The sequence below is a fragment of the Argentina silus genome (assembly GCF_951799395.1).
Source record: "Argentina silus genome assembly, chromosome: 17".
Lineage (NCBI taxonomy): Eukaryota > Metazoa > Chordata > Actinopteri > Argentiniformes > Argentinidae > Argentina > Argentina silus.
This window is the reverse complement of record NC_139671.1, coordinates 15751051-15763550: the sequence shown is the minus strand read 5'-3', so window position 1 is coordinate 15763550 and position 12500 is coordinate 15751051. Positions and strand designations below refer to the sequence as shown.

General features: G+C 52.2%; 1 protein-coding gene across 2 annotated transcripts in view; it reads right to left on the bottom strand.

Moving 5' to 3' along the window:
• Positions 1–12500, bottom strand: part of msraa (methionine sulfoxide reductase Aa) — a 61674-nt gene that overhangs the window by 22615 nt on the left and 26559 nt on the right. For both annotated transcript variants that reach the window (XM_083688394.1, XM_083688393.1), the window contains exons 2-3: positions 3102–3170; positions 1656–1775 (exon numbers count right to left, since the gene is read on the bottom strand). In XM_083688394.1, coding sequence (XP_083544520.1) covers positions 1656–1775; positions 3102–3170 — 189 coding nt within the window. The remainder of the gene's footprint in view (positions 1–1655; positions 1776–3101; positions 3171–12500) is intronic.

Sequence of the window (12500 nt, the reverse complement as noted above, 5' to 3'; positions counted from 1 at the left end):
CATCTAAAAATACGGGCCGGGACAGCTGGCAGGTTTGGGATAATGCCCTGGATGTTCCAAAAACAACAAGCTCCTGTCATGGCATTAGGACGAGGACTTGAACAACATGTCCACTAGCGCAGGTATGCTCTCTGTCTCTCTCTCTCTCTCTCTCTCTCTCTCTCTCTCTCTCTCTCTCTCTCTCTCTCTCTATTTCTCTCTCTCTCCCTGTCTCTCTATTTCTCTCTCTCTCTCTCTGTCTCTCTCTATTTCTCTCTCTCTCCCTGTCTCTCTCTATTTCTCTCTCTCTCTGTCTCTCTCTATTTCTCTCTCTGTCTCTCTCTCTCTCTCTCTCTCTCTCTCTCTCTAGATTTGCAGATTCTCACTTCGCAAAAGTACATATTTACGTCCTGCATCCACGGCAAACATACGGACGTGGAGTACTGGATTGTACTGGGCTTTTCTCTGAGAACAGACCACAGACCACACGCCCCAAAGCATCTGCAACTCTCGTGAACGCACTGTAATGTCCATCTCTTGTATTGTGTGATTCTGTACATCAGCCAGATCGCCAGGCCGTTCCAGACAGATAATGGTTTCAGCCTGTAGAGTGTTCACTGAGAGCAGGGAGGAGGAGCTGCTGTAGTGGGTCCATAAGGGCCCTATAGGGTTGGTGATGCAGAGCTAACAGTGGATTTGTGGAGCTCCTGAAAGGCTCAAAGCCTCCAGTGCGAGTCTGCAGTGCACACACACTTCTAAGTTATAATATGGAGAGATACTTACGTGGTACCACATCATGGCCGTACACACACTCTTTGACCATGAGATCATTAAACTCACACACACACACACACACATGCATGTGCTGCATACCACACACCCATACGGACACACACACACATATACGGACACACACACACACACACACACTAGGCTACAAAGCAGTGAACCATTTGTGAGGACCTTTTTCATGCTCTGCTATAATAGGACATGTGGGATTCCAGAATGACGTTTTCATGCAACATGCAGACCGTAATACAATCAATAAAAACACCAATACACACCTCTACTACGGCTATAACTGTGTTCTCTAGGACTGGGTATGAATCTAAAACAGGTACATATGATACTGCATATCCAGCCCCTGATAGAAGTCTATGGCCATTGGTAAAGACATGAAGGAGTCATTCTAACATGAGAAGATTATCAAAATGTATCAATGATGAAGCCAGGAACACACAGGCACGCACACACACACACACACACACACACACATACACATACAGACACTCACACATACTCACACACACTCACACACACACACACACTGACTGACTGTGGATGCATTGTATGACTGAGACAAGGTCAGTCAACAGAGTCTTTCAGATACGGTAAAGGAGCAGTTGGTTTAGTTTGCTTGGTGCATCGAATAGACAGGGTTGCACTTTTGAGGTGATTCATTCCATTGGTTCCTTTGCGTGCCAACTGAATCAGGCTGAATCAGGGAGGCTGGTAGAAGCAGAAATCGGAGGACGGGCTCATTGTAATGGATGGAACGGAATTAGGAACGGTACCATTGCTCATTCCATTCCTTACAATGAGCGCATCCTCCGATTTCTACCTCCACCAGCCTCCCCCGGTTACATGTAATGTGGGTGTAAGTGTTGGTGTCTTACCGGTGCAGGTCTCCTTATACGTGGGGTTGGGGGTGAGTCCCCCTGCGTAGCCCACCTGGGTGGAGTAGACGCCCTTCTGCTTCCAGAACTTTCTCTCTGCTCCCCAGAAACAGCCCATCCCTTTAACACAGAGGATTTGAGTAAGAAAACATGATGGATGGATGGATGTAGATTACAACATCACAACACTCCCTTATCACAGAGCTGCAGCGCACACACACACACACACACACACACACACACACACACACACACTCCTTCTATCTATTATAAATCACCTCCTAAAATCCCTAGATCTGAGTCCCAGACTCTCCGCTACAAATTGACTGTCTCATAAAAACCATACAGTCCTCTATTATCAAATGTACTGTGGGGCTTGTAAAACTAACACCCACTGTAAACATTAAGCACCATGTAATACTCCTACTACAATAAAAACAGGACAAATATAATGGAGAACATCTTCTAAAGCCTTATCCACGGTCATTCCCTGCCGGTGTGGAGTGATTTAGTTGGGAAATCAAATCACTGGTGCTCTGCTTTCTCTCCTCCAAAGAGCCCTGTGGATCTGTGATCAGGCTGCTATGACTGGGCCTGTGTGTGTGTGTGTGTGTGTGTGTGTGTGTGTGTGTGTGTGTGTGTGTGTGTGTGTGCGTGGTTTTATTTGTACACAGGGCCGAGAGATTAAGAGGTGATTTGTCTGTGTCTGTCTGTCTGTCTGTCTGTTTGTCTGCCTTCTGTCTGTCTGTCTGTCTGTCTGTCTGTCTGTTTGTCTGCCTTCTGTCTGTCTGTCGTGAAGGATTAGGCAGTTTGGAGTCCCGTCATGGAGAAAGAGAGGAGCTGAACTAAAGCATTATATTAAAGAGATCATAATCATCCCCCGCAATTAATCTCTACTACACCCCCCCGCCACTAATCCCTCCATCCTCTCTCCCTCTCTCTCTCTCTCTCTCTCTCTCTCTCTCTCTCTCTCCATCTCCCTCTCTCCATCTCCCTCTCCATCTCCCTATCCCTCTCTCTCTCTCTCTCTCTCTCTCTCTCCATCTCTCTCTCTCTCTCTCTCTCTCCATCTCCATCTCCCTCTCTCTCTCCATCTCCCTCTCTCTCTCTCTCTCTCTCTGTTTTGTGTGTTTTCTCCATCTTACAGATAATCAGGCAAGGGGGGAAACTAATTACACTAAATACAGTCTGGGTGTCATCCTCCCCTTTCCCCTTTTCCACCTCTCTTCTCTTCCCCTCTTGTCTTTCTATCTCCCCTCTCCCTCTCATTTGCCTTCTCTCCGCCATTCCATTTTCTCCCTTTTTCTATCTCGCTATCTCTCTTTCTCTCTCTCCAACTCCTCCTTCTCCTATACCTCTACCCTGTCCTCTACCCTGCCCCCCCCCCTGTCCCCTTCTACCTCCCTCCCCTCCCTCCCTCCCTCCCTCCTCATACGGATCACTTACCAAACATAGCCATCTGCAGTCCCTCTGGGAAAGGCGGGACCATCCTGTTGCCATTGACGTCGTGCTTGGCTGGGAGACACAGGGAACAATGGAGAGAGGGACACTGTTAGTATAACAGACACTCTATCCACACAGCCCCCCCCCCCCCACACACACACACACACACACACACTGAAATGCACGCATAGAGATAATCTCTCTTTCTCTCTCTTTCACACACACACACACACGCACGCACACACACTAGCAGGCAGGCACGCACGCATGGACGCACGCACACACACACACACACACACACACACACACACACACACACACACACAGCAACATGTCTCCAGACCACTGACGCAACACTAACACCAGGTATCTCTGCCCATTGTGACAGACTCCATAGGATTGGGGAAGGGAGGGAAGGTCTTTGTGGGATTTCCAGTACGGTCTCTCCCTCCAAATCAGACCTATTCTACCACTTCAAAGGCCTGCGCTCACACTCTCCCGCTCAACTGACGCTGCTTCTGTTGCAGTCGACTCATTTCCCAACACAAAGAGGCGCTTTGCTTCCCAACCGCAAACAAAGAAAGGCACCGGAAATTCACCGCGGGGTTTTGCTGCAACATGGGCACATACAGTACGCTGACCCACTTTAACACTCCCATTCAACCCCGCGTGGTTTTATAGCAGCTGCAATCACTCCAATCAACTCTGACAAAGCCAGAGGTAAAAGCGGACCAATTGGGGCTATGGAGCCACCTGGCTGAGTTAATATGTGTGCGTGTGTGTGTGTGTGTGTGTGTGTGTGTGACTGTGTGTTTGCGTGTCTGCCCGTGTGTGTGTGTGTTTGCGTGCATGCCTGCCGGCGTGTGTGTGTGTGTGTACACGTGCGTGTGTGTGTGCGCGCGCGTATGCAGATGGCCTGCTGTTACAGGGGGGCAGTATGTGTGGATTGGAATAAATGGGGGGTAGTGAGCTCAACATCTGGAGCTAACCAAGCCCTCCCCGTGTCCTCACGCATGGGCGCGTCGCCATGGCAGCCAGGCGTGCCGATACAGCCAGCTGGAGACCGTCAGGCAATCTACTGCAGCAGCACCGCTACACACCACATACTCTCACTCTCTCTCTCTCTCTCTCTCTCTCTTTCAATCAACCTCTCCCTACCTCAGTCAATCAGCCTCTCTCTTTCTTTCTCTCTGTCTGTCTGTCTCTCTCTCTCTCTCTCTTTCTATCAGTCCGTTTGTCTCTCTTTCCTTCCCTGTCTGTCCATCCGTCAGACGAGGAGAGGAAATGAGGAGAGGAAGACACTTTAGACTCCTGAGATGCGCCCTCGTTCATCACTACGGGGTAGTTATCTGTCACAAACACATGGCATGGAGCATGGACGTATCCTCTATACATTTAGTATGCTGCACCTCCATTCCACCACCTGCCAGTCCGACACGATAGGACTCTACGGTAACATCAGCAGCAGCCTACAGCAACTCCCACTGCTGCTCAGGGTACGGCCATTTTCGTGACATCAAAGACTTGTATTTTTTTTTTTTCTTCTTCTCCTCTTATTGGTTTTTTCTATTTTTTTTCTACTGTTCTTTTCTCATCGGAGACACGCTGTGATTGGACCGTGCCGCTCTCGTTAAAGCAACGCGGTGACTTTGGCTCAAAGCGCAGACGACCTCTGGTAACAACGCTGATGATTTTCATAACCAGCCCTCCGTGATAAAAAGCCGTCTGACTTATTCACTCGGGGAGTTAGCGAGGTTAGCGGAATGAAAAGGGACGATCGACCTTCGTTTTGTTCCTATAAAGAGCTATTTTAGTTGAAAAACCACGCCTGTCAAGAGAGAGAGAGACAGACAGCAAGGCTATGACTCCTGAATAGGCCACAGACAAAAAAACACACACACCTCCTCCGTTCAATTTACGACTGAAAGAGTGCTAGCTAACGCTTCTACAATGCTGGGATTGCAGTGGAGGCTAGAGGGGAGGGAGGCTAGTGGGGAGGGAGGGTAGAGTGGAGGGAGGCTAGAGGGAGGGGAGGCTAGAGGGGAGGGAGGCTAGAGGGGAGGGAGGCTAGTGGGGAGGGAGGGTAGAGGGGAGGGAGGCTAGTGGGGAGGGAGGCTAGAGGGGAGGGAGGCTAGAGGGGGGGGAGGCTAGAGGGGAGGGAGGCTAGAGGGGAGGGAGGCTAGAGGGGAGGCTAGTGGGGAGGGAGGCTAATGGGGAGGGAGGCTAGTGGGGAGGGAGGCTAGTGGGGAGGCTAGTGGGGAGGGAGGCTAGAGGGGAGGGAGGCTAGAGGGGAGGGAGGCTAGAGGGGAGGGAGGCTAGAGGGGGGGGAGGCTAGAGGGGGGGAGGCTAGAGGGGGGGGAGGCTAGAGGGGAGGCTAGTGGGGAGGGAGGCTAGCAGGGGAGGGAGGGTAGAGGGGAGGGAGGCTAGAGGGGAGGGAGGCTAGAGGGGGGGAGGCTAGAGGGGAGGCTAGTGGGGAGGGAGGCTAATGGGGAGGGAGGCTAGCAGGGGAGGGAGGGTAGAGGGGAGGCTAGACGGGAGGGAGGCTAGAGGGGAGGGAGGCTAATGGGGAGGGAGGCTAGACGGGAGGCTAATGGGGAGGGAGGCTAGTGGGGAGGGAGGCTAGAGGGGAGGCTAGACGGGAGGGAGGCTAGTGGGGAGGGAGGCTAATGGGGAGGGAGGCTAGCAGGGGAGGGAGGGTAGAGGGGAGGGAGGCTAGAGGGGAGGGAGGCTAGAGGGGGGGGAGGCTAGAGGGGAGGCTAGTGGGGAGGGAGGCTAATGGGGAGGGAGGCTAGCAGGGGAGGGAGGGTAGAGGGGAGGGAGGCTAGAGGGGAGGGAGGCTAGAGGGGAGGCTAGTGGGGAGGGAGGCTAATGGGGAGGGAGGCTAGCAGGGGAGGGAGGGTAGAGGGGAGGCTAGACGGGAGGGAGGCTAGAGGGGAGGGAGGCTAATGGGGAGGGAGGCTAGACGGGAGGCTAATGGGGAGGGAGGCTAGTGGGGAGGGAGGCTAGAGGGGAGGCTAGACGGGAGGGAGGCTAGTGGGGAGGGAGGCTAGAGGGGAGGCTAGACGGGAGGGAGGCCAATGGGGAGGGAGGCTAGACGGGAGGCTAGACGGGAGGGAGGCTAGTGGGGAGGCTAGCAGGCTAATCTAATCTGTTGGAGTGGAGAGAGGAGAATGCATTAGGGATGAGACGTTGTTAAATGACTTCTAGGCCCGAACGGACTTGTTGACAGACAGACAGACAGACGCCTCCCAGAGTAAAGACTTCCAACTTGAGCAGACAGACTTGGACTCAAGCCCATGGTGATACAGCATCTCTGCTGTGTAACTTCCCTCCATTCAGCATTGTTTCATACTTGTGTAACGTTACTGTCAAAACCACACACCCAAACACACACACACACCCAAACACACCCACACACACACACACACACATCACAATGGGTACTAGTGTATTCACCTGGATGTACCTCAAACTATGGAGTGACACATGGCCAGACACCCAATCAGAGAGAGCGCTGCAGTGACACTAAAACCTTCCTCCTACCATTGCCACATAGGGTAAAAAGAGCAATACCCAAACACACCTCCAACAGAGACACACACACACACACACACACACACACACACACACACACACACACACACACACGTAGGCCTTTCCCTGCCACTGTAACCACCACCAGCCTCGGCCCCCCCACTCTCATTATCTGCCTGCCATTTGCCTGGGTAATCACAGCCTTTGGGGACCAACAGAGGCATGTTCATTAATGGTGGGGCTCCCCCCTGTGTGTGTGTGTGTGTGTGTGTGTGTGTGTGTGTGTGTGTGTGTGTGTGTGTGTGTGTGTGTGTGTGTGTGTGTGTGTGTGTGTGTGTGTGTCTGTTGGAGGCCCCCACCCCATCAGATAAACAATCTAAATGTAAATGTCAGCGGGGAAAGACAATGAGTCCAGACAGAATATTAATGACTCAACTTCAACACTGTGTGTGTGTGTGTGTGTGTGTGTGTGTGTGTGTGTGTGTGTGTGTGTGTGTGTGTGTGTGTGAGAGAGAGAGACACCAGAGTATTACCCCCCCCCCCCAACAGCCCCTTTATCTGCGACCATGTACCAAACTGCTCCGTGTCACCTGGCCCCGCAGGACACATGTCCCCTATTACTCCATTGTCCCCTCCCTCCCTCCCTCCCTCCCTCCCTCCCATCACACCCCCCACCCCCCACTCTGACACACATAGGCAACATTTCGTTTTTTTAGAGCACTTTCATGAATATTCCAGGTTTATCTTTTCTTTGACACGCAACGCAAGACGACTTCTTTTTTTTTTTTTTTTCACAAACAATAATTATTCCACTCGTCGCTTTGATAGAAAAATCCTCTCGTTCGGCCCCGTATCTCTGCAGGAATGTTATTAATAAAACATTGTTTGTTGATTAATTGAATTTACATTTTGACGGGCGTGCTTTGCGTCCGCCTCACCCACGCCATTCCACATGATTGTGGTGTTGCAGAATTGCTTAACCTTGCAATCTCATTCCCATCACAGCAGTTACAGAGCAGAAAGATCACACACACACACACACGCGCACACAAACAAACACACACACGCGCAAGCACGCACGCGCACGCACACACGCACAGATGCACGCACACACACACACACACACACACACACACGCACACACACTTGACACACACACACACACACACCCATGCACGCACGCACACACACGGTGTGTAAATGTGAAGACCTGTTTTTTATTTTTTATTAGTGTACTCAAGGTGTAACTCACTGAACTACAGACTGAGGAAAACAAACCAGCTTTTGTTTTCATCGAACCAGACAAGAAAAAATATCCTGTTATGTCACAGTGCACCATATTATGAGGAGCAGAATGTTCCTCTTCAACGAAGGCTTGATTGAAGCACAACAGAAGAAGAGTATTTACGCAGCGCAGTAATTCTGTTTTATTCTGCAGCAAAAAGCAGTTAAAGCAGTTAGAAAGCACTTCATGGACACACTCGCATGAATATTCAAACAGTAGGATGCTCTCTACATGAGCGTGTGTGTGTGTGTGTGTGTGTGCGTGTGTGTCTGTGTCTGTATGTGTGTCTGTATGTGTGTCTGTATGTGTGTGTGTGTGTGTGTGTATGGCAATGTAAATTCAGCTGCAATGGGAGAGGAGCTACTGTATGACTACATGTGATGGAACAGTTTGGACTAGAAGGGCTGCATCTCCTCTCCCCCCCGCCCCCCCACACACACACACGCACACACACATGCACACACACCCACTCACCCACTCATGCACGCACGCACACACACACACACGCACCCACGCACCCACACACACACACACTAACCACTGTGCCTCGAAGCCCCGTCTCCGGTCCCCCCAAAAAACTGTCGGAATAATGAGGCTAATCACGGAGTGTGCCTTATCCGGGGTGGCACATGCTCTCCCCGCCCGCTCCCTGCCCGTGCCCGCTGTCCCTGCCACACACTCCTCCAGTTAGTTCTGCTCTACTTCAGCCCACCACACACACACACACACACACACACACACACACACACACACACACACACACACACACACAGCTACAGCTACAGCTACAGCACCACAACTCAGCCTCTCTGCCACTCAGCCACTCAGCCCCAGCCAGCCTAATCCAACCACAGCCTCAGCTCCAGCCTCGTCCGACCCCGGCCGTCCAATCCCAGCCCCAACCCCAGCCTCGTCCAACTCCTACCCCAGCCCCGAGCCCTCAGCCAGCCCCAGCCCCAGCCAACCACGATCGGGGGCCAGCCCTCGCCCCCCAGAGGAACCGGGCAGCTCTGTGAAAGGAGCTGCATCGATATGAGTCACGTCCAGCCCCGACCGCAGACAGGCAGAGTGTGTGTTTTCCCCTCGCGTTTCCGCAGTGAGGAGGGATGCCTCCGACCTAGCTGGTGTTACTGCGGCTAATGCAGACGGATTAGAAACAGTTTACAGGGAAGTCAGAGTGTCAGGCTGTCTGAGGACCTGTGATATTCGCGTGTGTGTGTGTGTGTGTGTGTGTTGTGAGTGTGTGTGTGTGTGTGTGTGTGTTGTGAGTGTGCGTGTGCGTGTGTGTGTGTGCTGTTTGTGTCCCATACCATACACAAGATGAGGGTATGTACCTGTGTGTGTGTGTGTGTATGTGTGTGTGTGTGTGTGTGCGTGTGCCTGTGTGTGTGTGTGTGTGTGTGTGTGTCTGTACTGTACTGTGTCTGTAATGGCCTACAGAGGGCATATCTATCCTCTGCCCTTAACGAGTCAGTAAAGGACCTTGGTTTGAAGGGCTCTGTGACAGTATTGTACCTGATGGATCCTGTGAGGTGTATTCATCCATACGTCTCTTTAACAACTACAGTTCCCATCATCACTCTCTCTGTTTTAAACCAGGTCAGTGGGCAGCCTTGCCCCCCAAGGGTCCTTGACTGTAGTCCAGAGCCTGCTGTGTAGCCCTCAGGGGAGCTAACGGCTAACAATAGGTAACAGCTAGAGGGAAGTGATATTAAATCTCCTCTTATATGGATTCTGCCCAAAATGACCGACAAGGGAGCAACACGAGGGGACGTTGTCCTGCACGAGGGTCGAGTGGCCAAAGGTCAAACACACACACACGCACACGCACACACACACACCCAAACACACACACACACGCACACACACACACCCAAACACACCCAGACACACACACACACACACACACGCACCCACTATCTCCCCCCAGATTGTTTAATCTAAAGAATGCTTTACCCCCCCCCCCCCCCCCCCCCCCTCCACCCCACCCCCCCGCACCACATGCACCGTCCTCGGACCGCTGCCAAGCCGCCGTTCGATTGGGCCGCTGATCTCATTTCATGCTATCTGGCCTCATCCCTGCTGGAGCCGGGCCGTCGGTGGTGTTATCCCTCTCCGCATGTCCGCGTAGGCCAGCCCGACGCACCAAAAGCCCGCTGCCGCTCCCGCTACGACGCGAGGCCGCTAATTGCTCGTGTTTTTTGGAGTCTAATCTCCTCGTCCAGGGGGGCCCGCGGGCTCCAGTGCTCTGGGCTCCGGTTCACCTATTTACCCACAGATGAAGCTGTATCCATTTCACACACACTGAGTCTGGCATTGATCGAACCTGACTACCCAGATCATCGCGTGTTCCTGCTTGCACTGTCCACACAGCCACGCGCTGTCCACAATACACACGCGCACGCACGCGCATGCGCACGCACGCACATAAACACACACACACACACATACACGGTATAGCTATGGCAGGGTTTGGGGAGGGAATTGTGTGCGTGTGTTTGTGTGTGTGTGTGTGTGTGTGTGTGTGTGTGTGTGTGTGTGTGTGTGTGTGTGAGCGTGTGTGTGTGTGTGTGTGTGTGTGTGAGCGTGTGTGTGTGTGTGTGTGTGTGTGTGAGCGTGTGTGTGTGTGTGTGTGAGAGTGTGAGTGTGAGCGTGTGTGTGAGTGTGAGTGTGAGCGTGTGTACACCCAAATACACCCAATACACCCACAACGACTGCTGACAGGAGTCCTCTCGCTAATCCCAGGCATCTCCTGTCCCTGAGAAAATAAGACAAAAGACACAAACCCTCTGCTATCTGAAGCTCTGATGACTGATAAGGCTTTCTTCTCACCGTCACTCCATCCTTTGTACTTCCTCCCCCGTACAGGAAACTTGATTGTGTCTAAGTGCTGCGTCAGCCTCGTGCGTCACCGAGGGCGACAGAGATAGGTACCAGAACCAAGGTAAAAAAAAACAAAAAAAAAAACACATGGGATGGGATGGGATGGGGATTTAATTCCAGAAAGTTCTGCCGTTTTTCTTCTCTGTACCCTCAAATCACTCCGCCTCCTCCGCAGCGCTGAGATGAGACTAGCAGGGGAGGCCGGTGGAGGTAGAAATCGGAGGACGGTCCTCATTGGAATGCATGGAACGGAATGGAATGAGGAATGGTCTCATAACGCATATTAAACATTGATTTTGTTCCTCATGCTGTTCCGTGCATTACAATGAGTCGACCGTCTACCGATGTGGCTCGGCGGGTCAACCACAACAGCCGCAAGCTCGTTGGCTTTGCCGGCGTGGCTCCGCCCGGCCCGGTCCTACACCAGAGGATCCATCAAGTGTAGAAGTGAATAACGGGGGCACAAACAAGCAGCCCTAAATCCTAAATGTGAAACTTCCCCCGATTGCCACCCCAGCCACACAGACCCAAACCCTGCAGGGCAACAACAACAACAACAACAGAGAGTAATGCGATAAAACAAATTAAAGAAAAAAACATTCTAAAAAAAATTCCGATTCTTCCGACCTCGCTATTCCGCCGTTGAAGCAGAGAGGAGGAGTGAGCAAAGGGGGGGCGCGCACGTGAGGAGGAGTAGGAGCCCTTGGTCATAAGTGTGCAAACAAAACTTTTTCAGGATTGAGACGCAGCCCCAGAACTCTGCAGTGCCAATAGAGGATCATTGATTACTCTGCAGTGGCTTTGATGGAGAGAGACAATGTGGTCAGGGTGTGGTCAGGGTGTTGGGCACGGGCCCAGAGACCGCGGTCGACCGTCTCCGTCAGACAGTTTGGTCAATAGCACTCCTCTTTGAAAAGGCCTCCCGTGGGTATGATGATGATCTGAGGCTTCAACTCGTGGCAGTTTAACACTCACAGGCTTAAGAAACAGGGCAGGAGAGGGGGGGAGACAGAGAGAGAGAGAGAGAGAGAGAGGCAGAGAAAGAGAGAGAGAGAGAGACAGAGAGAGAGAGAGACAGAGAGAGAGAGAAAGAGAGAGAGAGAGAGACAGAGAGAGAGAAAGAGTGAGAGAGAGACAGAGAGAGAGAGAGAGAGAGAGAGAGAAAGAGACAGAGCCAGAGAGAGAGACAGAGCGAGAGAGAAATCATTCCATCAGCGAGGAGAAAGGGGGGGATGCCATAAGAGGGCATGATAGAGGCTTAAGCAGGGGGACTTCAAAGATCGCTCAGTGGAAGTAAAGAAGCAGGGGATCAGGAGAGAGAAGAGAGAACACAAACAGAAACACACACACACACACACACACACACGCACACACACAGCTCCACTGAGGCGCTTTGTCTGTCTGTCTCTCTCTCCCTCATTCAAAGGCTCTGTGAATGGCAATGGGAGTGTGTGAGTGTGTACGGGAGAAAGAGAGAGTATCTGAATTGGGGTGCAGCACAGATTGCATGTTTCTGCGTGTGTGTGTGTGTGTGTGTGTGAGGAGCGATATGCTATCTCTTATTCACACCCCCACCCTCTACCCCCCCCGCCACCCCCCTCCATGCTACGGTGCAGATTAGCAGGCCGGCCAGCCAGCCCTGGGACTCGAGGTGCTCCAGCAGCCAGCAGACATGCTCTGGGGCCTGGGCAGTGAGTCTC